General features: G+C 43.2%; 3 protein-coding genes across 7 annotated transcripts; 2 read left to right on the plus strand and 1 right to left on the minus strand.

Annotated features, from left to right (window-relative positions):
* Positions 1–147: 147 nt before the first annotated feature.
* On the minus strand, positions 148–1890 carry zcchc10 (zinc finger, CCHC domain containing 10). 2 transcript variants are annotated; one of them, XM_085936721.1, is made up of 5 exons: positions 1782–1859; positions 1363–1410; positions 1114–1275; positions 966–1004; positions 148–723 (listed from the first exon to the last, which is right to left on the minus strand). In XM_085936721.1, exons 2-5 carry the CDS (start codon positions 1383–1385, stop codon positions 498–500), a joined length of 450 nt encoding a protein of 149 aa, XP_085792847.1. In that variant the 5' UTR covers positions 1386–1410; positions 1782–1859; the 3' UTR covers positions 148–497. The 2 variants fall into 2 exon arrangements, with proteins under 2 accessions (XP_085792847.1, XP_085792846.1); XM_085936720.1 differs by lacking the exon at positions 1363–1410 and having other exon boundaries at positions 1782–1890.
* hspa4a (heat shock protein family A (Hsp70) member 4a) lies at positions 475–9059 on the plus strand. Its single transcript, XM_085936719.1, has 21 exons — positions 475–743; positions 2177–2706; positions 2835–2976; positions 3743–3800; positions 3872–4012; positions 4119–4241; positions 4401–4500; positions 4844–4977; positions 5056–5300; positions 5387–5463; positions 5582–5733; positions 5807–5913; positions 5999–6132; positions 6358–6539; positions 6888–6965; positions 7112–7261; positions 7444–7569; positions 7646–7753; positions 7865–7984; positions 8081–8242; positions 8412–9059. Exons 3-21 carry the CDS (start codon positions 2870–2872, stop codon positions 8610–8612), a joined length of 2505 nt encoding a protein of 834 aa, XP_085792845.1. The 5' UTR covers positions 475–743; positions 2177–2706; positions 2835–2869; the 3' UTR covers positions 8613–9059.
* Positions 9060–9291: 232 nt separating this feature from the next.
* On the plus strand, positions 9292–13162 carry rnf14 (ring finger protein 14). Of its 4 annotated transcripts, XM_085935802.1 has the most exons (10): positions 9292–9373; positions 10074–10229; positions 10433–10563; positions 10656–10848; positions 10997–11184; positions 11308–11385; positions 11453–11681; positions 11820–11992; positions 12250–12380; positions 12473–13162. In XM_085935802.1, exons 2-10 carry the CDS (start codon positions 10082–10084, stop codon positions 12531–12533), a joined length of 1332 nt encoding a protein of 443 aa, XP_085791928.1. In that variant the 5' UTR covers positions 9292–9373; positions 10074–10081; the 3' UTR covers positions 12534–13162. The 4 variants fall into 4 exon arrangements, with proteins under 4 accessions (XP_085791928.1, XP_085791925.1, XP_085791927.1 ...); XM_085935799.1 differs by having other exon boundaries at positions 10997–11385; XM_085935801.1 differs by lacking the exon at positions 9292–9373 and adding an exon at positions 9418–9493 and having other exon boundaries at positions 10997–11385.
* The last annotated feature ends 34 nt before the right edge of the window (positions 13163–13196 follow it).

Consider the following 13196-nt stretch of genomic DNA (forward strand, 5'->3'; position numbering starts at 1 on the left):
TGCAACACTTTAAACAGTACAGCATTTAAATTAGGCATTTAATTACCTGGAACTAAGAGGAAATTAAAATGTCATCTATTAATATCCAAAATATTTTTTTACAGTGCATTATATAAATTTGGTTGAAAAAAAGATAATATACATATATATACTAAGTGAAACTAGTCAAGCTATCTTTTTAATTTGGTTCTTTTAACATCTTACATTTTCAATAACATGGTGGGAACTTTACGAGTTATAGAGGAGAAGATGTTTGGATAAAATACACAGTACTTTAGTCAAGAAGGAATACAAATAAAGAGGACATTTTACATCTCAGATAGCTCTGAGTAGGAGCAACAAAAAAGAACAGGTTATTGATCATCTAAAGTCAGCTTTTTGTAAATTTCTAAAAAAAACTGTACAAGCAGTTTTCCATGTCATCAACGCAGACTAGATGCAGGAACATAGACTGCTAAAACAAAAACACATTACACAGTATTACAGCTCCGATATCCTCATTTCTTTTTCTTCTTCTTCTTTGGAGGTTCCTGATCTGAGTCGCTGCCACTTCCGGAGTCTGAGCTGTCGGAGGATGACGACGATGAAGAGGTGGAAGAAGAGCTGTCATCTTCGCTGCTGCTGTCGTCGTCCGAAGATGAGCTTGAAGAATCGCTGCTGTCTGTGGATGAGTCACTGGATGAGCTGTCTGACTCGCTGCTGCTCCCACTTGAATCTTTAGCCCTGAGAATACATGGCGCCAAGTAAAGCAACGACGTTTTAATAGTAGAAGATAGAATCATGAGTATCGACATTGTTACGATATTACTAATAGAAAATAAGACACTTGGGTAAGGTACTTGTGTATCAAGTTTGAATTTTAGTACAAAAATATAGTCTAAGTAACCAAATGGACCTTTGAACACAAAGCAGAAACACAAATGAGTGTTCACAAAAAAAACCCCAACAACAACAACGCAACTTACTTTTTGGTTTTCTTCTCACTGGAGCTTTGATGTCCTGGTCTGCAAGGGGAAAGACAACAACATTTAGCTCAAATATCTTACAAGATCAAAAGTTGATCTCAATGCTGCATTTGTGTTACAAGATGTGAAGCGACAGAAGTTGCCCTACCCAGTGATGCTCCTGGGTTGATTCTCAATTTCCTTCAGCTTTTTCTTCATCTCAACTGTTCTTGAGGGTCTGTGCACATATTTGCGCTTCCCTGTGCATTCGTACGTCCAGTGTCCCATCTCCAAACACTTCTGGCAACGAACGTGTTGTTTGTTAGCCTCCCTAAATGTGACGATGGAAGAAAACAATGACTTCTAATGCCAATAGGCCTGTTGAATGAACATTTTGAGCAGCACGGTGGTCAATTACTTGGCATCTCTTGCCCAGGTCATGGTGATTAATAAGGAAAATTAGTGCCTGGATGGATGAAAAATTCAAATTTTATCAAAAGTTGGATGATGTAGATGCATGCTTATCTTACAATATTCTTGTCAAGTTACTGCCACGGCACGGCAAATGAAGCGTATACGTAAACCTACTGAGATATACTAGGACGACGAATTGAACGCCCCAAATGAATATAAAGAGAGGAAAATGTGTTGCTTTTCGTTGAAATGATCATGTATCGAGAGCGCAAAACGGGAAAAACAGCGTAGGTTTGGAGCTCCTTTTGAGCCCGGTAGCTTTGACATAAATCTTCAACTATGTCAACACGATATCGTTTAGCGCGCAAAAAAACACCATAACGGTCAGTTGGTGTGAAAAATACTTTTTTTTCGAATACTTACGCTTGCCGCCTGGCGATTATTCTGTGCATGGGAGTCGCCATGTTTAGCTTTACTTTTCTTCTTCGTTTGAAAATAAATCCAACTGTCCGTTTTTAAGCTACTAAGGTTGCTTTGCGCCCCCCCCCCCCCCCCTCTTGGCTGGAACGGGATACTACAACTAATGAACTGCCCGCACTGGCATTCTGCATTTGAGTACAATTACATTTTTTCTAATTATGGGGAGTTTTCTCTATAATTGTAACTGGAATATCTGTATCAATTATAATATATTGGATGTATCTTGTAATAGAGAAATTCTCACTTTCTTGACAAAAATGTTACTATAAATTAGTCAGAGAACATAACATTTGCATTTTCATAATGCTTTCCTCTGCTTTTTGTGTTTTTGCAAGCAGATGCTGAGGTTGAGCATTTGGTTGTCTTTTGTCACCCTCCCACGAGTCAACTGCCGTCATTCCCACCCATACTGGTTCGTGCAGTGGGCTGTCATAGTATCACATAAAAATGCATACTTCTGTATTGTTTTCCTTAAAAAAAAAGAGTTTCAATGCGGACATATGCCGTCGTAGCTTGTGCCATAATAGAAAAGTAAATGAATTCATTCATCATTGTTCAATGTATAATTAGAATCCTCAACTCGAGAAATAAAACGTATTGATGAAAACAACAGAACTGCTAAGAGTGTACATGAATATGATTTATCGTACTTCAAAAGTAATAAATAATATGTTTTGAAAAATAAGCATAGAAATAATAGAACATACTTAAAAATGTTTTAGAAATAGAAGCGTCATCCCTTTAGAAAGATCTAGAAGGTAGTTTCTGGAATGATCCAGATCTCGCGATACCTGGTGGCAAGACGACGCAGACCACATTGGAACTGCAGGGAGGCAGCACAGCCACAGATCGGAGGCACCGGTCAACGGTGAGGATTAATTATGACTACAGGTTACCTTAGAACAACTTAAGGGAGCCTCGAAACTACTTATCTGGACTTTTGCAACATTGCTATCAGCGTAGCTGTAGGCTTGATGTACTGCTTATAAACCACAGGTGTACGTAGTGAAGTTTGAAGACTCGGCTCGAAGATGTCTGTGGTGGGATTTGACTTGGGCTTTCAAAGCTGCTATGTAGCTGTAGCCCGAGCCGGTGGGATCGAGACCATCGCGAACGAGTACAGCGACAGATGCACGCCGTAAGTCATTGAGATATGCTTCATTTCAATTATCAAGGGAAATCATTTTTATTTTATTTATAGTTTGCCTCACCGTTGTCTGGTTATGATATCGCACGTGAACGCATCATTTCTCATGACTCACTCAGTGGTAGTAGCTAAACTTGATTACTCGTTAATTACCAAGTAACTACTCTAGTTAAAAGTTCAAATGCTTGTGTTCAAATTTTACAAGTGTCACGAATGTAACTACAGCTCGCTTGCTGTTCACATAGCAACCACGATTGCACACTCGAGCTAGCTTTGTTAGCCAAGATCATAGTTTTTATTAATTGTACATTTCGGAGGTTGAATTCATCCGCCCTGAGCTCACGGGCGGGAGGCGCGGTTTCCTACATTGGCGTTGAGTAACGCTTGGTGTCTCAAGCACCGCCCAACTGTTATGTATTGAGTCACATATTGCGCTACAAAGGCGACGACAGTAGGCCATGCTTGTTGGAAAATTCTAGCAATACTTATGGAAATAACTTTCAGTGAATATTTTTGCTTGAACCTTTCTACATTACGGCAATTATCCTGCATTATTCCCTTTTACGTCATACACTGTAATATTTGTTGATGCCTTTAAAATTTTAGATTAGGTGTTTGACAATCTGTATGCACATGGCCATGTTAGGTGTATAATTATGTTTGCTTGAATTGACAACAATACACTTTAATAACCTAATGTCTAAGCAAGTTATAAAAAAAAAAAAAGTTGTTAAAAAAAACTTGTAAATGTTCTCAGGTCATTCGTCTCATTTGGACCACGAAATCGATCTATTGGAGCCGCTGCAAAGAGCCAGGTGAGCATGCCCTCCGCCAAAACTACATATAGTGGTCCATGTCATGTTCATCCTTCAATCCCTGCTTTCAGGTGGTGACCAATTGTAAGAACACGGTTCAGGGCTTCAAACGGTTCCATGGCCGAGCCTTCTCCGATCCCTACGTTCAGTCGACCAAGTCCAACTTGGTGTATGACCTTGCGCAGATGTCCTCCGGCTCCACTGCTGTTAAGGTGAGTTGTGCGAAGGAGCCTTAAGCCTTAATGCTGTTCATCCAGAATGATTTTTAGCAGACAGTCATGATCTTGCACCCTCATTGAAATGCTTCCCGAACGTCAGGTGATGTACATGGAGGAAGAGAAGTTGTTCAGTGTGGAGCAGGTGACCGGGATGCTGCTGACCAAGCTGAAGGAGACAGCTGAGAGCGACCTGAAGAAACCAGTGGCTGACTGTGTCATATCTGTAAGCAAATGCTGTTCATTAGCAACATATGATTAGGTGTAAATTGCGTCACAAGCTCCGCCGCAAAATACATAAAAAAATATAGTCATAAAACCCTAACCCTTTTTTCACAAATGAAAAACGTAAACTCACTAGCTAATGTTAGCATTCCCTCCACAGGTTCCCTGCTATTTCACTGACGCAGAAAGGAGGTCAGTCATGGATGCCGCCCAGATCGCCGGCCTCAACTGTTTGCGACTAATGAACGAGACCACAGCCGGTATGTGATTGCATACACTTTCCACTATATATTAGAATTCCCTTAGTATTTTTTACAATGATCTTACAGGGATATTATACTTATTTCACCATGTTCCTATTTTGAACGAGTCACAAACTGGTATATGCTACTCTGGTGTGACTGAATAGTTTCACGGACATGCTGAAACCTTGATGTATGCTTTTTCCATAACACACTCCCACAAATCCATTAACTAATAAGTGGCCCTCACAATTCAGATAGCAATGTTTTGCCTTCCTAGCTATTATATTTGGTGAAGGCATATTGTTCAGCGAAGTCCAGTTAAGGCAGCATTAACATTACAATTGTCTGTGTATTGCAGTGACTCTGGCTTATGGAATCTACAAGCAGGACCTGCCAAGTCCAGAAGAGAAGCCCAAAATTGTTGTGTTTGTTGACGTGGGCCACTCCGGTTACCAGGTGTCCGTTTGTGCCTTCAACACGGGGAAGCTGAAGGTGAATATTCAAGTATCGGAAGCGTACAATCACGTAGATACGCTTAGCCATCAATGATTAACCACTCGTACTTCGCAGATCCTCGCGTCGGCGTTTGATTCAGAGCTGGGTGGGAAGGACTTTGATGACATTCTGGTGAGCCACTTCTGCGAGGAATTTGCCAAAAAGTACAAGATGGACGTCAGGTCCAAGCCTCGCGCGCTGGTGCGCCTCTACCAGGAGTGTGAGAAGCTCAAGAAGCTGATGAGCGCCAACTCATCTGACCTGCCCCTAAACATCGAGTGCTTCATGAATGACATTGACGTCTCCAGTAAGCTCAACAGGTGAAGTTAAAAAAAAAAAAAAGACACATGTATGTGTGTGTGTTACCATCATCCACACTATTGACCTTGTTGTTTGGCATCCACAGAGGTCAGTTTGAGGAGAAGTGCGCGGGGCTGCTGGCCAAAGTGGAGGCCCCCCTGCGCAGTGTCATGGAACAAGCTAGTGAGTGCATACCACCTTAATGCTAGGGGGATTGTCCGCTGTGGAACCATAATTAACTGTACAGGCGTCGTTTTAAGTAACATTGACTCCAAGCTGGCCTCGTTCTCCCTGTGCCCAGAGTTGAGGAAAGAAGACGTGCACGCTGTTGAGATCGTTGGCGGCGCCTCCAGAATTCCCACCATCAAAGAGCGCATCAGCAAGTTCTTTGGCAAAGAGCTGAACACAACTCTGAATGCAGATGAGGCTGTGGCCAGAGGCTGCGCCCTGCAGGTACAGACTGTACAAATGCAACTTTTGGGTCTTGTCATATGCTTTGAGTAAAAATCTGCAAATGTGCTTCCAGTGTGCCATATTGTCTCCGGCCTTCAAAGTCAGAGAGTTTTCCATCACGGACGTTGTTCCTTATTCCATCTCGCTTAAATGGAACTCTGCAGTGGAGGATGGAGTGAGGTAAGAAGTTTCCGATCTTTTTAATTGCCTTGACGTATGCTGCGGATGGTCAATAAGGTCATATTTGAACATGTGCACACGACAGCGATTGTGAGGTGTTTCCCAAGAATCACGCCGCCCCCTTCTCCAAAGTGTTGACCTTCTATCGGAAGGAGCCCTTCCTCCTAGAAGCCTACTACAACAACCCCAAGGAGCTGTCCTACCCCAACACCTCCATAGGTGAAGTATGCCCGCCAACAATTGCACCAACAGTTGCTGATATTAATGTGGATAAAGTTAGGATTTGTTGTGATTGAAGCCGCAGTTAACCAGTTCGCATGATACCAAAATGGCTCCCTGCTGACAGTTTTTATTTGCATCCAATTTGAGTGGCGAAGATGAGTTGAATCGTTGCATGTCAGACACGTAGAAAACAAGCTAACACTCCCCGCCTTGCCCCCGCAGGGCAGTTCATGATCCAAAACGTGGTCCCTCAGTCAACCGGCGAGAGTGCCAAGGTGAAGGTCAAAGTTCGAGTCAACATTCACGGCGTGTTCAGCGTGTCTGGCGCTTCCCTCGTAGAGGTGCTGAAAGCGACAGATGGAGAGGAGCCCATGGAGACCGACCAGATGGTGAAGGATGAGGAGGTATGCGCAGTGTTGATTTGAACTTGAGGCAGGCAGAAGTCTCGAACACAGCAACAACAACAACAAAAAATTGTGGCTTTTGCAGGCAGTGTAAAAGGGAAATGTGATTCACTTTTGCACAACCTGTCTGGTCACACCTTAGCATTTAATTTTGTCATCACCGTGGAATGTAACAGGCAGGCACAAGGTGTTTCCGTTGTTCCTCTAAATCCTTCTGTGGTCATTCAATGTAAGATTGTAAATGTTTCTTGTTTATGTTGTCACTGGGCGCGGAAGATCTATCTAGAGGAGGCGGCGGCTCACTTTTATATCATTTTTGCCTATTGTTTTTTGTTGTTGTCATATCAGAACAAAATGCAAGTAGACCAGGAAGATCAAAAAGCAGTTCCTGGGGGAGACAAGAAAGCGGACACAGAGGAGATGGAGGTAAAAGTTGACTTGAGAGACTTGACTATATGTGAAGGATAGCGCCATTCAAATAACACAATGAATGCAGTATACAAGGAGAAGACATCACATAACTGGCCGTTGCAAAGTTCTAGCGGTTCTAGTTCCCACTCCCTGATTTTCAGATGGCGACAGAGGAAGGCAAGCAGGACAAGAAGAACGAGCCTCAAGCAAAGAAGCCCAAAGTGAAAACAAAGACGGTGGATCTGCCCATCCAGCCCAATTTGTACTGGCAGATGCCTACCGATGTGCTAAATATGCACGTGGAGAACGAGGTAATGTGCCAGGCATGTCCAGCATGCACGTCAATACACGTAGATAGAAGAATGGAATAGAAATCCTTAAAATTAGGGGCAAAGGAAAGTGAAGATTCCACTCAATGTCTGCTGACTGCTGTTTTCTCACGTGATTATTTTCCTCACACACTGGTCATATCTGATTGTGGTCATGGCTCTAGGGCAAGATGATAATGCAAGACAAGCTGGAGAAAGAGAGGAACGACTCCAAGAACAACGTGGAGGAGTATGTGTACGAAATGAGAGACAAGTTGCTCGGCCTCTTGGAGATGTTTGTCACTGAAGCGGTGAGAAAATATTTGTCAAAACTGCCTGTTAATTCCAATTCTTCAGCCTTGACATTGACTGTTTATCTCCACGCAGGATCGTGACATCTTCTCATTAAAATTGGATGACACAGAGACTTGGCTTTATGAGGATGGAGAGGATGAAAAGAAACAAGTTTACATTGACAAGCTGGAAGAACTTAAGGTAAAACATTTGATTGAAACCATGGCTGTTGTAATATTGCTCGGAATGGGTGTCTAGTAACCGAGGTAACTCAATCAATAATTTAATTGTGCATTAAAATCCTGCCCACAGAAAATCGGGCAGCCTATTGTTGAGAGAGCCATGGAAGCTGAGGAGCGGCCGAGGTCGTTTGAGGAGCTGGGCAGGCAAATCCAATTGTACATGAAGATCATCAACGCCTACAAGGCTAAGGTAAATTAATTTGTTGGAGTTCACAAGTCCGGACCATTTATGAATTTAAAAAATGTACAAAGCAGCCATTTTTGACTCGCACGCTCTCCCGCACAGGACGAGCAATATGCACACTTAGACGAGCTGGAAGTGACCCGCCTGGAGAAGCAGGTAAACGACGCCATGGCATGGATGAACAACAAGATGAACCTGCAAAACAAACAAGACCTCACGCTCAACCCGGTGGTCAAAGTCAGCGAGATCCAGGCCAAGTGCAAGGTGCCATATTTTTACTCTCAAACATGCATGAAGAGAACTTTACTACAGTTGAATTTCAATCACTTTTTGGTTCTTTTATCACCAGATAAAAGAACCAAAAAGTGATTGAAAAAAGGAAACAGAATGAACTTAGTACAACTACAGTTGAATTTGTTTTCTCTCCCCACAGGAGCTGTACTCCGCATGCAACCCAGTGTTGTCGAAGCCCAAGCCCAAGGTGGACCCGCCGATGGAGAAGACCGACAATGGGCCCACCAACGGGCAGGAGGGAACGACGGAGAGCCAGCCCCCCAACTCAGACAAAAAAACACCCGCAGAATTGGAGCAGAAAACAGCAGAAAACAAGCTCCCCGAAATGGACATTGACTAGGTTTTTGTGCTTTTCGCCCTGCCCTGATTATGTTGCACTTGTGAGGATCCGGCAGCATTCCCATAGAAGTACTGCTCATCGACTGGTTCTATTTCTTCTAACTACAAACTAGTTCATCTGTAATGCTCACACTGGGATTTATGAATGTTTCCAGTATACAGTATCTTGTCAAGGTTAAATGGCGAGTTGAATCTCGGATGTCTGGAGTTCATCCACTTTAAAGTGATGATTATTATTATTTTATTTTTTTTGCATTTAGAAAAAAAAGACAGATGTTTGTTTCAAGTTCAAACGTCAACAGCTTGCTATTTCATTTGTTGTAGGACTTTTCTTATTCATTTAGTTGGACGACTCTTCACTGGTGTTTTTTCTACATAATGTTCACCCAGGTGCTGCCCTTGTTGCTTGTCATTAAATGAGTAAAAATAAACATCAAGGATATAAAAATGGGATTCTTCATTTATTCAAGAGGAAATTATACCTGACAATGGTAGTTTTATTTTAATTACCACTGGATGAGTGAGAACGGAAAATGCAACTTTGAAATGGTATTTGCGTTCACAACTTGACAATTTCTAGACTTCTCGAATTGGAAATTGAGTTGGAATCGATATTCGTAACACTGAATTGTCCATGCATCAAAATCAAGACATTTTTAATGATGTTACCTGCAAGCGTACCTCCAGGCCTCGCGAGGTCGCTGCGATAAACAGTTACAGTAATGCAATCGGCACACGTCTGTAGCGTTTGGCACTATTAAGGTAAGAAACGTGTTTTCCCACTTTTAATTTTTTTTTCAGCGTGGCATCAAGTGTACTTTTTGATGTCTCGTACACACGTGGGAGTGGACAATGTCGACGCGATGACAAGTTAAAGAAACGGTAGCCGAGGTTGGGCATGAGCCACTGTTTACGTCAGCTTCCACTTAGGAATGCTATTGCTAGCTAAAGCTCGGCTGCTGTTAAATGATTATCTAGAATAACATTTCCACACATGCGTCCTGTTTCTATTTTAGATAATAGTTGAACGACTTGGATAAGGTAAGTTAGGTTCTGTTGTCATGTGAAGTGAAGGTAAAGTGACATTACGTCACGTGAAAATGACGTCTGCTATCATTCAGTGACACTATATATATATATATATATATATATATATATATATATATATATATATATATATATATATATATATATATATATATATATATATATATATATATATATATATTACACACACACACACACAATTGTCCACGCTAACACGCAAGGGTCTCTTACTCATCTTATGTGGGGCCTGCTTCAAATATTCCATAACAAATAACTTTTTCCCCCCCCGTGCATTCATGGCATGATGTGGTGCACATGTGCGCCACAACCGATTTTGTATACAGGCTTAGTTCAGACTGCATTGGAAAAATTGGTTGAGCGGCCAGTCCTAATCACTCCTGTTTTGTTTTACCAGGAATGTAAATGTCTCAGGACAAGGTAGACCAGGAGGACGAGCTGCTTGCTTTAGCAAGTATCTATGAGGAGGAGTTCCATCGAGCTGACTCTGTCCAGGGGGGAGAGATCCAACTCTGTGTGAAGCTTCCCCCAGATTTCAAAGTTGTTGTAAAAGGTCTGTTTCAACCCAATGACTGACTGAAATGAGCCATAGAAAACTAGAGTAGCCTAACTCAATTTTTTCTTTCATCATTTTGTAGAAAAGGTCTTTTCTCTGTTCATTTGTTTTTAAAGATGACAAAAATGGAGTTAGCCCACTCTAGTAGTTTCAGTGGCTCAAATGTGATCAAACATTCTCTTATCTGGAATCTTTTGCAGGGGAGAAGCAAACAGAATATAAAATCAGCTTTTTGCCTCCTTTGGTCCTCAACTTTGAGCTTCCTGAAGACTACCCATCTACAAATTCTCCAATATTCACTCTTAGCTCAAAATGGATGGCCAGAGGACAGGTGGGACATAATGAAACTTGAGAAAATGGCATGACACCGTTTTTCACTCAGGACCTGTCATCATTCCTCCTTCTACTGCTCGTTCTCATCAGATGAGCTCTCTGTGCCGACGCCTGGATGAACAATGGGAGGAGAACCGAGGCTCCGTGGTTCTCTTCACGTGGATTCAGTTCCTCAGCGAGGAGGTGCTGGACTTCCTGGACATTCAGTCTCCTCTTTTAGTCACCAGGCATGAAAGTAAGGCGAGTGGAGAGCGCAGCAGGAAAGCCGACCACGCCGCCGCAGGTATGAATGGTGGGGGGGTGGGAGGGGGTGGGGCGGGGGGCGGACAGGCGGATGTGAAACTTGCGGGGTTCAGTACCTTCAACAGGGTGAAGAACCTCGAGATGATGACTTTCTCACATGTTTACGTGCCGTGTGCAATTTGGCTCAGATGTGACACAGCACGGAGGTCCTAGCCATAGCTCCGACAAGAGGAAAAGAGAGCTGAAAAAGAAAATGTATGACCAGCAAACCTCGTTGGCGTCCCCCCCGCTGGACCCGCGGGCCATCGTGTCTGTGGACGCACGCGTCGACCTCCTACCTCATCTGTTGGACTTTGACGAGGCACAACGGCAGAAGGTGTTTGACGGCACGCCGTTCTGCTGCGCCATTTGCTTCACGGAGAAGCGCGGCGGCGACTGCCTCTGCTTTAAAGAGTGCCAACATGTCTACTGCAAAACCTGCATGACGGAATACTTCCAGATCCAAATTCGGGACGGCAACGTGCAGTGCCTTAATTGCCCCGAGCCTAAGTGCTCCTCTGTAGCCACGCCTATGCAGGTACCACACTATGACGTATTTTGCCACTTTGAAATGTTTTACACTCCCCCGTTTGTAAACCCGCCAGGTCAAGCAGCTGGTGGACGAGGAGCTGTTTGCACGCTACGACCGCCTGCTGCTCCAGTCTAGTCTTGACCTGATGGCCGATGTTGTGTACTGTCCTCGCCACTCCTGCGGCACGGCGGTCATGGTGGAGCCCGACACCACCATGGGCATCTGCTCCGTGTGCCAGTATGCGTTTTGCACGCTGTGCAAGATGGGCTACCACGGGGTCTCTCACTGTAAGATCCCCGCAGGTACTTTGATTGATGTGCACCTCGATCCAATCTTGCGTCTCAATACGTTTGGCATTTATGCCACCTTGGAGAGGATTTTGCTCATTTTCTATCCGGAACCCAAAATGTTCCGTTTTTTTTCTCGTCCTTGTGCCACAGAGGATTTGCGCAGCCTTCGTGACGAGTATCTGTCTGCCACGGTCGAGGGCAAAAAGTTTATGGAGCAGCGCTTCGGGAAAAGGGTGATCCAGAAAGCCGTGGAAGAGTCTTTTAGCAGGGATTGGCTCAATGAGAACTGCAAATGCTGCCCTCATTGTGGCACTAACATACAGGTGAGGGCTCCCCCTGTTAGTTACAGGGGGTTACTACACACACGTACGATGCATTTTTTTCCCCCCGCTAACAACCCTGATTAAACATAGCTCCTCCTTGACTTTTCATCGCTCATTCAAAATATGATCCTGCTCGACGCTAATTACTACTTTCCCATTAGCCAGGGTTTTGATGAAACAACCCCTGGTTGTCATTATTCTGGCTACTCTGCAGCTCTGCTTACCTTGTGTTTTTGACGTGCCTCCACATGATGTAGAAAATGGACGGCTGCAACAAAATGACTTGCACCTCGTGCCGCCATTACTTCTGCTGGCTATGTCTGGGCCTGCTCAACAAAGCCAACCCGTACAGTCACTTCAACAACCCACATTCACCCTGCTACAAACAGTGAGTCATTCCTTCCTCCTCACATCAACACGCCTACATTTTGTCAAAACTAGATACTTCTAAATGTCTTCTTTTTTTTTTTCCTGCCGTAGACTCTTCCACGGAGTGGATCTGGACGAAGAAGATGCCTTATGGAGTGATGAAGAAGACTGATGTTCGTTGTCGTGCTGCCCGCCTGAATGCACTTTATCGCGAAGCAGTCTTTTTTTTTTTCCTCCATCTTGTGATTGTTGCAGCCATGCATTTTTTTTTCCATCGGTCACTTCATTAGGTGCACCGCCTCGTTCAGTAGGACGTTAAAAAGCACTTAGAATTCATAGCAATGCATATAATAAACATATATTTAAATTTATCCCTCAAAATATGATACCACCAATGGAATTACTGCACATTATGAGAATACTTAATTTGCCTTTGATTTTATATCAAATTTGCTGGCATGGCACATTTGCCATACGTTTCCCAGGCTTGATTACGAATGTAGATATGGTGGTCTTAGATGAATATCATGCTTTCATGATCTCCTTTCACTGCAATGGTGTGCCCAGTGAAGTTACTATGTATGTCTACAGGGTGTCTCTGAAAATTGTATATACTCTATTTCTTTTTTTTGTTGATTGAGGCATCAGGTAAACTTAGTTAAAGACAATAAGAAAATTCAATGCCACAAACTTGTTTTGGGGGGGGGGGGCACCTTTTTAGGGAGGCATTTACAGAAGAGAATTAGCGTAGTCTGTCTTTTGGACATGTTTATGATTTTCTCCTTAAAGACCTTTCAAAAACCTCACTAATCGTGTGTTTTTCGATCAGGTTTTG

The sequence above is a fragment of the Syngnathus leptorhynchus genome, chromosome 17 (genome assembly GCF_054491065.1).
Source record: "Syngnathus leptorhynchus isolate UIUO chromosome 17, UIUO_Slep, whole genome shotgun sequence".
In the NCBI taxonomy this organism is placed as follows: domain Eukaryota; kingdom Metazoa; phylum Chordata; class Actinopteri; order Syngnathiformes; family Syngnathidae; genus Syngnathus; species Syngnathus leptorhynchus.

Bases quoted from the DNA above. Each gene is read 5' to 3' on its own strand.
- zcchc10 (XM_085936720.1), bottom strand. From the start codon at position 1,822: ATGGCGACTCCCATGCACAGAATAATCGCCAGGCGGCAAGC. The intron at 1,276-1,781 runs GTAAGTATTCGA...CGTCACATTTAG, and splicing joins ATAATCGCCAGGCGGCAAGC to GGAGGCTAACAAACAACACG. The intron at 1,005-1,113 runs GTAGGGCAACTT...TTCCCCTTGCAG, and splicing joins CAACCCAGGAGCATCACTGG to ACCAGGACATCAAAGCTCCA.
- hspa4a (XM_085936719.1), top strand. From the start codon at position 2,870: ATGTCTGTGGTGGGATTTGACTTGGGCTTTCAAAGCTGCTATGTAGCT. The intron at 6,966-7,111 runs GTAAAAGTTGAC...CCTGATTTTCAG, and splicing joins CGGACACAGAGGAGATGGAG to ATGGCGACAGAGGAAGGCAA. The intron at 7,985-8,080 runs GTAAATTAATTT...TCTCCCGCACAG, and splicing joins TCAACGCCTACAAGGCTAAG to GACGAGCAATATGCACACTT.
- rnf14 (XM_085935799.1), top strand. From the start codon at position 10,082: ATGTCTCAGGACAAGGTAGACCAGGAGGACGAGCTGCTTGCTTTAGCA. The intron at 10,230-10,432 runs GTCTGTTTCAAC...AATCTTTTGCAG, and splicing joins TTTCAAAGTTGTTGTAAAAG to GGGAGAAGCAAACAGAATAT. The intron at 11,682-11,819 runs GTACTTTGATTG...CTTGTGCCACAG, and splicing joins TCACTGTAAGATCCCCGCAG to AGGATTTGCGCAGCCTTCGT.